The sequence below is a fragment of the Saccostrea echinata genome, unplaced genomic scaffold, assembly GCF_033153115.1.
Source record: "Saccostrea echinata isolate AGI-Se365-2 ecotype Australia unplaced genomic scaffold, CSIRO_AGI_Sech_v1 ptg000075l, whole genome shotgun sequence".
Taxonomy (NCBI): Eukaryota; Metazoa; Mollusca; class Bivalvia; order Ostreida; family Ostreidae; genus Saccostrea; species Saccostrea echinata.
The window spans coordinates 1,369,369-1,385,000 of NW_026889824.1; the positions used below are offsets into that span (position 1 = coordinate 1,369,369).

General features: G+C 32.8%; 2 protein-coding genes and 1 pseudogene across 4 annotated transcripts in view; all 3 read left to right on the top strand.

Annotated features, from left to right (window-relative positions):
• Window positions 1–15,632, top strand: part of LOC133176487 (uncharacterized) — a 117,502-nt gene that overhangs the window by 24,107 nt on the left and 77,763 nt on the right. For all 3 annotated transcript variants that reach the window (XM_061311605.1, XM_061311607.1, XM_061311606.1), the window contains 2 exons: window positions 1,520–1,684; window positions 1,786–1,859. In XM_061311605.1, the coding sequence (XP_061167589.1) occupies window positions 1,520–1,684; window positions 1,786–1,859 (239 nt within the window). The remainder of the gene's footprint in view (window positions 1–1,519; window positions 1,685–1,785; window positions 1,860–15,632) is intronic.
• LOC133176402 (uncharacterized) lies at window positions 10,743–13,554 on the top strand. The gene is made up of 6 exons (XM_061311525.1): window positions 10,743–10,797; window positions 11,309–11,453; window positions 11,542–11,560; window positions 11,824–11,903; window positions 12,222–12,305; window positions 13,261–13,554. Exons 1-6 carry the CDS (start codon window positions 10,743–10,745, stop codon window positions 13,496–13,498), a joined length of 621 nt encoding a protein of 206 aa, XP_061167509.1. The 3' UTR covers window positions 13,499–13,554.
• LOC133176482 (uncharacterized) overlaps window positions 14,112–15,632 on the top strand; it is a 2,689-nt pseudogene continuing 1,168 nt past the window's right edge.

Below are 15,632 nucleotides of genomic sequence, written 5' to 3' on the forward strand. Positions count from 1 at the left end.
GTAATATAGATATCCATAATGGATAGGTTTGGGTCCGCACACAGTACCATTTATATCGCATGTATCAGCTGTGTGTCACGTGACTGGTATAAAAATAGAATTGATAAGCTGAATGTAGAAAATGACACTAGTGCAAGGGCATACGCATGTTTTTGGAGAGAAAAATTGTTACACATTAAAAAAGATTTACATCGGCTACCCGAAAAGTGCTGGGAGCTAGTTTGAACTGCTTCGGAAATGCTCGTAATTTTGCTGAAAATGCGTACAATAGCTAAAAATTCCAACTTTGCTTTAATTCTGTCATGAATAAATATAATGCTACACCGACCATAATCAGCTCCCAGCACTTTTTAAAATATACATGATATATGCAATTGATATTCCGTATTTCAGCACAAACAGTGTAGTCTATGCCCTTGCACTTTTGAGGTTAATTAGGAATATAATTATCGTGTTAGCAATATTCTTGACATTCTCTGTCGTTGTGCGGCTCCATAGCACCTAGATAAAATAATAATCTACATATGTGTTTCAAATAAATTATTGACTTTCAATTTTATTGATTAGATTTAAACATTTGCGATGGTTTTATATTTATTTAAGCATTTTTGTAATTATTAAACCAATGGATCCACTCCTCTGGATCACTTGTACTGCGTCAAATCAAGGTTAGTGACGTCATTTCTGACAAAAGATTTGCTATCAAATGTTCTGATTTTACATTCTTTTATAAATAATTGATAAAATAAATGAATGCAAGTTTTCATTTATGCATTATCATGTAGTTAAATAGATTTTTGTTGCTTGTGAAATTTTTAATGACGTCACAATGAAACTTCCCATACAGTGCATCACAAATGTGAACTCAGGCCTTCCTTAACGTAGCTGAGAGGACATAAGCGAGATGAATATTATAATTATAATAAAGTTTTCACCAAATGAAAAATTTTGTTATTAAATCAGAGTTCCAGATCCAGGTGGGGCGAAAGTGACATTGTTATTTGACACTCATGATAGTCAGGTGACCATCAAGGCCCATGGGCCTCTTGTTATTAGTAATCGCTGTACTCACTCAAACAAGGTAGATAAAATACAACAGGATTTTCTTGTCGCATTCTTTGTCATATTACAATTGTTCTCTCAAAGCTCTTCAGAATTGTTGTTGTTTTTTTCTTTGTTTTGTTTGTTTGTTTTTTTTTTTAATTTGAAAATGCTTTAATTTTATTGCCATAAGGAAGTCGTTATGTATGGTATCAAAGCACGTGGAAGCAAACGAAAATTTGTGTTTGACAATTTTTTTTTAAATTTTACTGCATACTCCAGCCTTTTCAATTTCTATTAATTTCTGTTACGATTTTTTTCTCAGATCCATGGAACTGTTGAAGTTAAGCACTATTGAATAATCATTAGTTGGCACCACCGTCCTTCGCATATCATTGTTCACGGATAGTAGTTTATTTACATTTTGAAAAAGGGTTATTTTTTTACGCAGCTTTAAATATATTCATTACTGCTATAGGAACTAATCCCTTACTTGGCAATACAACACACCAAGAGATAAAGGTCTGTGAAGAGAATGATCTGGATACAGAGGCCTGTCGTCTGCTCAACTCTACAGATCCCACCATCTGTCAGAACAACTGTATTGCCGCCACGCTATGTCCATCTTTCTGTGGAACTTGTCGTAAGCTCAAATTTATATCTTACAAGTCTTAATGAACTATTTTTAATTTACCTTGACCAAAAAGTCATAGAAATAACGAACTGTAAAAACTTTACTTACAGTTCATTGTAGAGATTGTAAATCGGTTCCTGATCCCGGTTCCTGCAACAATACTACATTATGTAAGAAAAATCAGGTATGGTGTAGTTACCGTTTTTAGTTTGCATATAATCATATTTGCATAACAGATTCTATGCTTAATTTTATGTATTCCACAGGAAAAAATCACAGGGAAAACATATACTTTTTTTTTTACTTTGATTTTTTCTATTTTTTTTTTTTTTTTTAAATTTTCTGATTTTCTTTTTTCCTAACGATGACACGGTTTTATAAGTAACCTACAAGGACGAGGTCAAATCTTTTTAGAATCTGTTATCTTCTTGGATTGGGTTTATTGACCAAAAATTACTATACAATTATTGCTGGTTTTTGAGGTCAATACGATGATTTAGACACCAGAGGAGTACAATATTCACCGAACCCGAAGGGCGAGGTGAATATTGTACTTCGAAGTTGGCTAAATCATCGTATTGACCGAAAAAAACAGCAATAATTGTTTTATTATATGATTCAATGATTAAACGAGACACACTCATTAAGCAATCCATGCGATTTACTTGTTCACATCTACTGAAGTACTAGCCGAATATAAAGAGAGAAACGGGGTTATAAAAACAACCAGTTGTATTATTTTGGAATTTTTAATTCTAGTTTAGGTTCAGTGTAAATAAATGTCAGACATATGTATAGGATAGATTCTGAAAAGGGGACATTAAAAGGGAAAATAAGACAACTGACCTGAAAAACTGACTAGCACCTCCCCCCCCCCCCCCCAAAGGAAAAGAATTCTCCCAACTCAGAATTTTATTTAGTGGGATATAAAGGTCCATAAACGAGGGGAGGGGGGCTTTCATTGAAATTTTTTATCCTTAAAATTTTAATTAAAAACTTTACATTCTCAAAAGGTGCGGAGAGGGGCGGGCCTCCTCGTAGTATTTTTCTAACATTGTTGGATCTCAGCCAATCAGAGAGATGGGAATTATTCAATCATATAATAAAGTTGATTACTTACCAATAAGACCTGAAAATCAGCTCTAAATATAGAGTTTAAAGCAATTGAACGTAATAGAAATATTATAGTAGTTTTCTGGCTTTTACTGCTTAATGCTACATGTATATATGCAAGCGAAAATTTCATAGCCTGCATCTTTCTGATTGAGCTTAGTCCTAAAATTGTATAGGTGATGGAGTGTCCTAATAGCTTATAAATACAACTTTCTACCAAGAATTATTATTTGTAAATCAACTCCTGAAAGGCAAAATGAACAGTTCACTCAAGGCATGATTACGTGGCACCGACATCAAGATATTGCTTCCTATTAAAATGTTCTTATTACATTTTGATTGAGTGTTTCTTTCTTGCTGATTTATGTATGTGTATTTCAAGTTTTTCTAGCAAGTGAATTAAATCCTGTTTTGATAGCAAACATGATTTGAATATTTATGAATTTGGAAATAGGAGGACCAAACCAACTTTCAATCAGGACGTAAAAATTATTCTCTTCAATGTGTAAACCGACAGAGGTAAATCAAATCCTTCTGCTCCCAGAATCAGTATAAAAATATATGAAAAAGAAACGTAACAGGAATAATTATTCAGGATGTGGGTTGTGTTGATTTTCAATCCTAGGACAGGGTTACACTGTAGCAACCGCTAAGATAAAACGCCGATTAATGATAGAATTATCATTAGGCGTTGAAATGCAACACTTAATGTCATAAATTATTGCATTAAAAGTTGACATTCTCAAACGCTTAATGATATAATTCTTTCATTAAGCGGCGATTTATCATTAGCGGTTGATAATGTCAACTATCAATGCAATAATTTATGGCATTTAGCGTTGCAATTGCAACGCTTAATTATATTTCTATCATTAAGCGGTGTTTTATCATTAGCGGTTGCTACACTGCACTGAGACAAAACTTTGCTAAAACGTACAAACCTAAGACCCGTGATGCAGTATAGGTGCTGGAAAATGTTTCCTCACTTCTGAGTGGCCATTTGTGTCTAATATAGGTCTTAATAGGCAGCCTTCCAGTGGCTGCTCAATATGGTGAAATATTCTCAAAAGGAACTTCAAACAAACAAACATCAAGCTGTTGTATCGACTAAAGTCTGTCAATCAAGTTAACAATATCCTTTATTGAATTTGATTAGCAAATCATTGATTCGATAAGTAGCAATTCTGCAATCATGGTTTAGTGACATTATACTATCATATTATATATTAATACCTTAATTGTAAAATATCTGTCGAAGATATTTTCATACATGGGTACATTCTTTCTCAATTTGACATACCTATTTTTATTTGCAGCAATGTGTAACAATTGAACGTCTAGATTCAAACTTACAGCTATCTATTGTCTTGGGATGCATGGACTCAAAGGTTGGTATTCACTGCATTGAATTTATATTTAAAAGAAATAATACCAATAACCTATGATAATGATGTTTTAGTTCTCTTTTGAAAATTTATCGAAATTTCAAACTTTATTATTGTTACCCCGTAATTTTCAATTCAACTAAGCAGGTAATCAATTCTCGTAAAATTTTTAGTGAAGCAGAAAAAGTAGACTGATGAAACCAATCTTCATGGATAAGAATCTTAAAATTCAATCCTACATCATTTAGAGAAAAATTGATATTCCTAGGAATATCGGAAGGGCTTTCAGTGTTAATTTTTGAACATTGAAAAGATCTAACATGTACTACATTTACTTATTATGATTACAAATCTGATGGTGTCACTTTTATCATGAATTTAGGAATTATGAATAGAAATAATATCGTATTGTGGAGGTTTCCGAGGAATGTTCAAGAGTTTTCAGTATACGTTGTATATTCAAGTTATAACCATACAAACGATTATCTTAGTGATTTCATTATCATTTGAAATGAACGATGTAGATAAAGATCGTAGTTGACATATTTGTAAAAAATAGTAATGTGTTAAGCTACGGTAGAAATTCAATACAACATGTAGTACAAACTAATCATATTTTATTTTACATTGAAATATTTGTTTTAGATCTGTACTGCATACTTCAGCGGCAGAACAGGTGGTCAGGGAGGTTTTGGTAAGCGTCAGTTTGGTCAAACCACACTCAGGGGAAAATGTTGTGACAGTGATATGTGTAACGAACATGGAATTCAATAAAGAGCACTGAAAAATAAATGTATATTTTATGATAGAAAAGAAAATATAAAAGAAAATTTTGTTCTTTTTGTAACAAAAGGGATCACTTAGTGGCTTCTTCCTTGACTGAATTATGACCACAACAAAACAATTACACATAAAACAATTCAAAAACCTTATATTAAAAAAACGTATATAAAACAAAGTCTGTAAATTTATTAAAATTATTTTGTTTACACTTGAAAGAATGCATATCCATTTCATACTTAATCTTTTTTTTTACAAAGATAAAAAGATAAAACATTATTGATATATAAAATACCTGAAATACTCCTACATTTAGATATTATACTGGACGAAAACGCGCACAATTGCGGGGAATTGAATTTTTATTACTGGCAACGGAACAATTTCAATCTTAGTAGGTTACTTACAGTTACATAAAACAAGAAGAAATACTTCAAATAATCCTTTGTTAAACATCCCGCAGTTACTGTCTGGGCAAAAATAGATATACATCACCCCTTTTTTTGGTTTATTGTAAATATTTGTGTTCCAAACCTTTTGTATGTTGTTGTAAAAAATTCTGTTTCACAACTTATTTATAGGCCTAATATCTAATACTTACGTTTAAAGTTTATAAGTATAGATGTTTTTAAATGTTATTTATTCAGCCTTAATGCACTCGTGTTCTAATAATGTACATTGATATATGAATATGTCATGCTACAAAAACATGCTTAATTAAGAAATTTTTTGTGTCGCTTATAAATTTACCGTTGTAATATCTTAACTATAAATTTGAAGATCGATTTCAAATCTTAAGACTTAACATACATACATGGTTTTATAAATATTTACCGATATATATGCAGTTAAAGTTTTCATATAAACACAATGTAATGTTGAAAAACGTATTCCACTGCAAATCTTAATGTCGCTTCATTCGTTGCAAATTTCAAGATGAAATTTTCTGCCGTATAAGCATTCCCAATAGATTGCAACGAATGTTTAAAAAGTTTTTTTTCTATATAAAAAGAAATCATACCACTTCTTGCAAAGATATGCATGGATCTTTTTTCATACGAAATCATAGCATGACGCTGAAAATTAACTTTCGTAACAATTTTGTTTTGAATTTCACGCACAGAATGCAGATTTCAAAAAAGAACTGAAACTTATCTGAAAGTGACCACGGAACCTTATATCATCGATTCTTGTTGCGAGTCAGCTATTTCAGACCATTACAATTTTGACATAACAAAATGAATTAGACAAAAACAATTGTCTCTCTTCAAAATTTAACCTCCGTAACGGTAATTCAGGAAAGTTTTTGCATTAAAGTATAATGAAAAAATATATTATCATGGGAGCGAAATGCTTCATATTTTTGTTTAACATCCTAAAACAAACGTTAATTTTAAGCTAACATCGGATTCAAGCGAGACTTCATGAATCATACTTTAGCGTTCTATACTGAACATCAGAAAAAGAAAAATTGGTCAATTTCAGCTTTATATACAAAACAATAAGACCTGATCAAGCATTACATGTAACTTCCGTACCTTAAATCAATGGTATATTGAAATTGTTGTGAAAAGCTTAGTGGACAAATTCTTTTTTTCAAGTTCACTGATATGTCCTTTAGAGAATTATGAGGTTCATTTTGCTATTTGAAACAATTAATTTTTTTTTCATGTTTTAAACCCTGAATTGGTCCTTTTATCGCAGATTGACTGATATACATGTACTCGCTGAAATCAAGGTATGCACAAAAGCATATTTCTAAATAACCACAAGTTTTTCCTAAAATAAACTCTGTTAAGTAAATTTCCCTTGTCAATATAATAGCCACCATTATGTATAGTTACATACAATATGCTCTAATTTTCCTTACTTCAACACTAACAAGCTTAATTGTTAGATGTATCCTGTGATCTTGGTTTCTTAACAGAGGAATAGATGTACGAATTCTCTCTGGTAAGCTGATTACTCGATGATTTAGTTAGCTTCCTTATGGAAACATTAGAAGTGTCTTCGTTATTGTGTGTTATCATTGTCTTGTTTATTTCCGCATAAAGAAATTGTTCTGAACCTGTTGTAGCCTTTCCCTTCCTTACCTCTGAATAAAGATTTAATTTTTCGTTATTTTTGGGAGGATAAGAATCATCTAATAATGATTTCATGCCAATTGATTTGGGTTTGTGTATTTCGGAATATAAATCATCAGTTTTCTCTTGTTCTTCTATCTCTTTTTTCTCTGCTTCTAAAGATACATGTAGTTGGCTTGAATGCTGAATGCTGGGAACAGATGCATAAACGATTGATATGCCATTTCTATAATTTGAATCAATATTTAAATCGTTATTTCGAGATTGATCGTCCTTGGTTGACTTTGCTGAGTTCTTTTTGCTGAAATGCACTTCTGTGTCTGATTTTCTAAGTGAACCTCTGTAACGAAGAATTACAACCCAACACAATACATGTATTTGTATTTCCGAAGTGAAAAAAATGTAGATTATAACATCATCTGTAACTGTCCAGCTTTTGTGCAGCAAATAAAATTCTCTTACCTTAGTTTTCTACTCGACACATCAGCAACTACAGTAACGCTAATGAAAATTACAACTGTAACTGGCACAGCTATGTATACAAGTTTCATGTCATCTGAAAGCAAGGATAATTTTCTATTTCTAATATTCAGCTACTGTGCATACATTAAAAGTCTTTAGATATTTTTCTTTTGAATTTGAACAATTTTTTTTAAAAAATAATTTTTCCGAAAAAGTTTCTCAAAGAATACCTTTTTTATCTGATCCTTGGTAATGCTAAACATGATTAAATGTTATCAGTGATAAGTTATTTTTTGTTTTAAACATACTTGTAGTTTCAACAGAGTGTGCGTTGTCCTCAACGATTGTCTGTGTGTCTGATGTATTGGAGAGACCACCAGTAGACAGAATGGGGGGTTCTGTCTTGATTGAAGAAAATTGTGTAGTTATGCTTTCATCTGAAAATATTTCTAAGCTTGAGAAAGAACTTATAATTCAATGTCTTGAGATATGAATTTTACAGATTGAAAACCATTGGTGCCATTGCTAAAACAATGAAGAATTTCCAGTTTGTTGCCCTGTGTGTAGAATTAGATTTAAAAATAAGTTTATAGATGGCAAATGATAAGGTATGCAAATTACGAGTTCCATTTTAATTGAAGAAGCAGTATCTATGTATAAAAGTATAAACTGCCTTATTTGACAGGAACTGAAGAGCCAGGTAGCCAAGATCCTGGGTTCTGTGGACTTTCTGGGAAATCCCCTGGGTCTGTTTAATGACGTCACTGAGGGAATTTCTGGTCTGATCAATGATATTTAATATTTTTAATTGCAATACCATTTTAAGCTTTTTTCTTTGATTTCCCTTTTGGTACACATAAACCGTATATCGATTTTAATGCAAGCACCTCTACAGGCACATTCATTTTGTTTTGCATTTAAATCCCCAATGTCTAGAATGTGGCAACATTTAGCAATTATGAATTTCATTCATACATAAAACCTTCATGTTCCGTTTCTTGGATCCTTTTTTATTATATAAAAACAGCGAAATAGGAATGATAATAAAGGGGCATTTGAATAATGTTGCCGAATTTTTGAAAGTTTTGAACACGAGGATTTTTTTCCACAATATCAAAATAAAAGCAAAATAAACATTTAAGGATCATAAACATAAACAGTTGAAACGTATTAGTTTCTGTGGGTATTCTATCATTTTATAACATTTTTGCCTACCTTCAGTAATATCCTTGGATGCCCGTGTAAGACTAAGAGTGGAATGTTCGAAAGAGACAGGGTTGGTTGTTGATAATTGCATCAACGTTGATACATGAGCATTGTCTTCAATAAAGTTTGGATCGGAACACTGGATCTGAATTTTACCTTAAAGTTTTTTTTTACTTCAGTAAACTGTAACTTCCAAAACTGTCAATGTTCTGACAAGTTTACACTACGTTGACTTACGAAAGAATAAGAAAAAAGATATACCCGTACATAAAATGAAATAAGAAATAAATAACATACCACCAAATCTGGCAAAAATTTGGAAAGAAGCAGTTGTTGAATTCAAGTTGTTTACTAGTGTGAGGATGACAGAGGTATTATCATTCAGTGAAATATCTGTGTTTACAAAATTGCATTTCACATTTTCGATACTCTCTTTTCCTTTAATTTCGATGTTCATTCCACAGTCCATAGTAGGAGGAGGAGGTCTGATCCTTATGTATATGGTGACTGGTGCCGTCCAGTTAGCCATTGATAGTTGACACAAACATGGTAATTCTGATCCCTTGGAAACATGTAGATATAATTGTTCATCAATTGATTTTCCAGCTTTGCAAAACGTAAGATCTGAAATAATTTAGATGAATTCTTCTAGTAAATTTAAAAAACAATGAATAAATTGAAGGGGAAAAAGTTATGCTTCGACGGAGGGATGCAAATTTTCCTTTACCTGTGTGATTTCCGGCGAAGCAGATACCTGAAAAGGTACATACAACATGACTTTTGCATTCAATATATGAATATTCATTTACAGTAGATATGCAGTATTTAAAAAGAAAATTGTCCCTACAAAAATCTCGCACCTCATAAAAAGAGTAGCTTGTTAACATGAGCTTTACTCCGTGGTTTTATAGGTCTGATTTAGCAATGACATCTAATAAATAACCAATGAAAATCATGAATATATTCAAATACTTCAAACAGGTAAAATTTCTTACCTAAGTAATTCAAAATAAAACTATAAAATAAAATGTCTTCCATCACAACAAGGAAGTCAAGTCCAAATACTCATTTGTCCTTTAATGATCAAACAAGTAACGTGATTTTTGAAGGCATATCAAGTTTTAGTGTTTACTTACGCAAACGTGTAAAGCCTCTGGATAATTGAATTGAATTCCTGTCTATTTTTAGTACAATGTAGTTACTATTAAAGGTATGTTAATTTTGGAACTAACTGCTTGCATGATTCTACTATATCATAGACATACTTTAATGAAAATGTGCATTTGATATCTATTCCTGATACAATCGACATTACATTTAGTCACATCCTATATTTTCAACGATTTACATTGTAGTTCCTCCATTTATGTTTTGCACTGCCCGCGTGGAGCAGTGGTAGAGCGTCTGCTCCAGAGTCGCGGAGTACGGAGTTGATCCTTACGTCGCGGGTTCGAATCCTACTGTGGGACGTAAAGACCGGTCCTTCGGACGAGACGTATAAACCGAGGTCCCGTGTCGCAGTAGATGCTGGCACAAAAAAGATCCCTCGCTGCTCAATATACCTGAGTGCCGAGCATAGGTTAAAATTTGCAGCTCTTCACCGGCAAATGGCGGCGTCTCCATATGAGTGAAAAATTCTCGAGAGGGACTTAAACAACAAACAAATGAAGGAAGGTTTTTAAAACGACTAGCTGTCAATTTGGTTGATGTTATATGACTTAATAATATGCAGATATTAGATGTAACTTGTTAAAGATTAAACAAAACAATTATAACATCTTAACTTATATAAAAAAGTATTAAAGAGACACCGTGACGGAAAAATTGGAAAAATTTAAAAAGTAGAATATTTGCAAGACTCATGCAAATTTTGTTTAATTCTTGAAAGTATGGGTTTCATAAAATTATACGTTTCAGAACCTAATAAAATCTACTTTTACAGAGAAAAATATAATTATCGTATGCCCCAACAAGAAAATATTGTTCGTTCCTTCCTCAATGCTTTTACGCATGCGCAGAAAATATAAACAAAGCAGCATGGCTTCAAGTCCGAGGAAGCAGTATGTCGGCAGACCGAAGATTTTGACAGAATGTGAGAAAAAAAAAACGACTTAGAACAGAGCGAAACAAGGCACCAGTATATAGGACTAGAATATACCTCGGTGACCAATATGACTGATGGATGCTAAAAAAAGAAGAACTCGGTGAAACGCATGCTGGACTAGCCAAAATCTTGCTCGACAAGTTTGCTAGTTTCCTTTATTTTTTGTAATATTTTCAAAGTTATAGTAATAACAACAAATTTAATACTTTGAACATAAGTATAATCTGTTTTGTAAAGAAAATCCATTTGAACAGAGCAATGCTCGTATTTTTGCACTTCAAAATTTGCTGGATTTTGTCTTAAAAATCGTAAAAAGCAACGAAAATATAGCTAAATGCTATGAATATGTGTAAAAGTAGTTTATGTATATCTTTTATTTTAGATAATTGATTTTTGGCAAGTGTTTGAATATATTTCATATGACCAGTATATATATGCATGGAAAGAAAATGTCATAATACACATGTGTTTTCAAAATATAATCTATTGTATTTATTAGACTTTCATCAGACAGTGAGAACAGAGTCAGGTTCAGCTCCTTATTCGCTTCAGGAAAACGTTTCTTCAACACCTATAAGAAAACTGAGAGATCAAGACCTTCATCAACCAGATACTAGTATATCTGAGATTTCTTCAGCCCAAAGGTAAATGTCGAGTTGACTTGGTTACGAGTCCGTCTGGTTACGAGTTCACTTGGTACCTTGTTAATGCACGGTTCTGTTTCTTATTAAGTGAGAATACATATACAGAAGTAGCTAAGAAGCCACTGATGCAGCCAATACAACTGTCATAAAGTAACGAAGAGTCTCCTGGGTAAATTCAAATAATTTTGCTTTTTTTTATGATTTTAAAGCTAAGATGTTGCTTGGATAATAAGATATTGAGCTATACTGAATGACATATCACACAGGCAAAGGAAGTTTTCAAGAAAATATTTAATTATTGTGAAAACAAACTGGTGAAAAGTAAACATTATTAGTGTTTATTTTGTTATGAAATAATACTGGTGTATAGCTTAATAACAGTCCAAGTCATAAAAGAAGAAAGTTGTGTACTGCAAACACTAGAGAATCCTCATTCATTGATCCATTTGAGTAAGTAAAAACATAATAAATTTCATTATCTTGATTAACTGAATAACATCGAAAATGATTTTCATCAGAACTCTGCTGAGTGATGCTAACATGTTGCAATTCGAATTTCTATTGGGAAATTACTAAGACATTCATATTTGGTTTCGGTCCACTCCACTCCCCATTAAGGAGTGGAATGGACTGAAAACTCTTGGCTAGCGAAGATGTAAGACTTATGCCTGTATTAATGGATAATGACATATCATCACTTCCTATTCCTTCATTTTTCATTAGTTGATTACATGTATACCAGCTAATTTTTCAACTTTGAATTTGCAGTTTAACAATAAATGTGACTGAAGAAAGCATCACTGATTTGGATTCAGAGGAAGAATATGAACCTAGTTTTAATGTTAATCTAAGGTAATTATTTATGCAAATCATATTTATAAACATATTATGTGTAATTTTTCATGATAAACATGCAATAAGTACAACCAAAAGCAGGTTCTTTTTGGAAAATATTGATTAGAAAGATATAAAATGAAAATGAACATTTTGAAATACTGGTAGATGTGCAGTCAGAAAACTGTTGAGATTCATCAGGAAACTTGTCAACAGGGAGGTCAACTGAGGCCTGTTTTTACAATGGGCACTCACAAATTTCTGTTAGAGGGATAAGAAATTTTAGCATAGACTTGCAACTGCGCACATTGTTGAACGTTTCTGAATCTAGAATGGACTTCAATTATAATAAGCTTAAGGTTCAATTAAGCTTTTCTGATTACCTTGTGGTCCGTCACCTTTAATTCATCTTGTGTCTTTAAATTTTCACATTTTCTACTATTACATGTCTTACATGAGAAAATGAAGAAAATTTCAAAAAATCTTTTCAAGAGAATCAGGGATACACTAAATCATATCAATATGGAGATATTTTATGCAGTGTGGATTAATATTTGGAGATATTTTATGCAGTGTGGTTTAATTTTTTTTTCAAATCATGGACCTTGCGATTAAAACGAGGCTAGAATCAGGGATAATATTTTTTGTAAATAGTAAAAAAATCTTTTAAAAAATCCCCATCCCCAGAACAGGAAGCCTATGTAAGTCCTTGATCATCTGGTGGGATTGCAATATGGGGAGGGGGGGAGGCTTGATAACAGTAAGGAGAAGCAGGGCCAGGGTGACTCAGGTGAGCATTGTGGCATCTCTCTCCTACACTGTGTAAGAATAATGCTGCTACATTAAACGCCAATAGATCTCAGTATAATATTGATATGAACTGCCTCTTTAATTTAAAAATCATGACAAATAAGAATAAAATGCTTCTTATTTGTCAAAGAAAGTAATATTGTAGTATCCGTTTCCATTTTAGGCCAAGCAACATGTTAGGTCTAACGGAAGTGACTCTCGAAGAACAAGAGTTTGGTGTAGAGGAGACAGAGGGTGATGAAGCAGAAGATGAACGGGATATACAGGAGGAGGTGGGTTCTGGCATCATACAGATAAAAGATGAGGAAAATGTGCAATTGTTGACTCAAGATGAGACCCGTCCTGTTTACAAGAAGTGTCTGCTGAGGGTAGCCAGCATCAATATAGAAGACAGTTTGTAAGGTGAAAGGTTGCACAAGTCCAGTGAGTCTACACACAGAAAATATAGGATCAGCGCTGTATACAGTGTATATACTGGGTAATTCACCTTGTTTCCCAGAAAACAACTGAGTTTTCATTTTACCATAGAAATAATGCATACGGACATTTTAACATTATTTTTAGCATTTTAAGGAATGTACCAATAAGCATGAAGCATATAGATGGTGTTTCCAACCAGTGCTCGGTAGAAGACTTCATGGGGGTGATCTCCAAATTTCTTCAGCCATCCTAACATCAGGAAATAATTTTGCAAAGTGTGCGCTATTTGCAAAGTTTTGAAGCTGTATTTTTCAAGTTGTTTAAAGTTCACCACTATTCAAAGAAAATACATTGTACCCACCATCAATGCCTTCTGGAAGGAGCAGCAAAGGGAAATCATTGAAAACTTGCAAGGACAAAGTATTATTGCTTTAGGTTTGTGTATTTTCTATTCACAGGGAGATTATTGTTGTCTTCTGAAATAAATACTTTTAGCAGAATGGACAATGAATTACACTATTTTTCTCATTTATTTTTCAAATAGGTGATGGAAGAAATGACTGTTATAGAGCTCAATATTGAACATACAGTGTGATGTACAACTGTACCAAGAAAATAGTGTCACTGGTAACAATGGACAAAACAGAGACAGGGAAGAAAAGTGTAAATATGGAAAAGGCATGTTTTTTAAAGGCAATGGAGGATTTAGAGGAGAATGTTGTTGAAGTTTCTGAAGTGGTAATTCATAACTGATGCACAACTGCAATTTGGAGCAGTGATGAGTGAGTACTAGTAAATGATAGTCTCTCTCTCTTTTTCTCTCTGTTCATTTCTCTGAGTATTGGTGCTACTTTTTTCTGACAACTTTTGCAGAAAACAGGTTTCCAGGAATCAAACACTCTCACGCTAAAAACCTGATAAAAAATATAGCCGTTGGACAGAACAAGGAATGCAAACCACAAATAGAATTGAGTAGGCACATCATAAACCACTTTTGATATTCCTGTTCCTATGACACAGATAGGGACAGCTTTATGGTGAGTATCATATTAAATAAATGTACATATATACACCAGGTATTTTGAAAATCGTATAATTCGTGACATTAAATTTTCTCAGTTGCCTAATTTTTCATTTATCTATAAAAGCTTGATAAAGACGCAGTATTCTGTAAAAATATACATACACTTTAAAAGCAAGATCTTGTTTTTTAAAATAACGCTTTTAAATATTACAGGGGGTATGGTGTGGAGTTGTCCACCATGTCGTAAATGAACATGAATGGAATATGCCCTATTCCAGCAATTTCTTTGGTGCCAACAGATGCATGCATGATTCTATAGAGGATGAGCACAACAAATGGCTAGAGAAAGGCAGTCTTTTGTGTTTAATAAGCGATTTCTGAGCCAAATACATTATTATGTGAATTTCAGGTATTCTTTCCTGTTCTTCATTTTACACTGATTTATAGTCTTTATCTTTGTGTGAGGAACGTACTATTTCTTTGTTTTTATAATTAGACTTGCATTTCAGGAGCACAGCAGAGTTGGAAAATTTCAACAATATGTTACTTATGTACAGTGGTAAACGAGTTGCCTTCTCACCTCCTGTTTATCAAGCTAGAAGTCAGTTGGCAGCATTGGATTACAATGCAAATGTGGACAGAGAAGTCAAAAGAAATTCTGATGGCACAATTCAGTAAATATTTTGATAAATCCACATTCAAAGTTTAGCTCATTTTTGCAAAAGGCTTAAGTGAGCTTTTCTGATCACAGAGTGCCCAGTGTCTGTGTGCCATTTGTTGTCTGTAAACTTTTCACATTTTCAACCTCTGGAACCATTCTGTCAATTTCAACCAAACTTGTCAAAAAAGCATGATGCCTCTACACTTAATTAGTGCTTTTAATTTTAGAAGAGAAAAAAATGCAAGCATACTTAAGAAGTTGCAGCAAGATATCCTGTAAGGGAGGGGATACTAAATTTTGCATAGGAATATATATGAAGAAGTGTTTTTTATGCCCCCACCACCACCACCAACACCATGAAATGGAGAGGGCTTATAGTGTTACCTCTTTCTGTCCGCTATTCTGTCATTTTATTCCATCAGAGATAAGT

Excerpts from the sequence above, each read along its gene's own strand:
- LOC133176402 (XM_061311525.1), top strand. The coding sequence starts at position 10,743 with ATGGCTTCAAGTCCGAGGAAGCAGTATGTCGGCAGACCGAAGATTTTG. Across the intron at positions 10,798-11,308 it reads ACCGAAGATTTTGACAGAAT|ACTTTCATCAGACAGTGAGA; the intron begins GTGAGAAAAAAA and ends TGTATTTATTAG. Across the intron at positions 12,306-13,260 it reads AGTTTTAATGTTAATCTAAG|GCCAAGCAACATGTTAGGTC; the intron begins GTAATTATTTAT and ends TTTCCATTTTAG.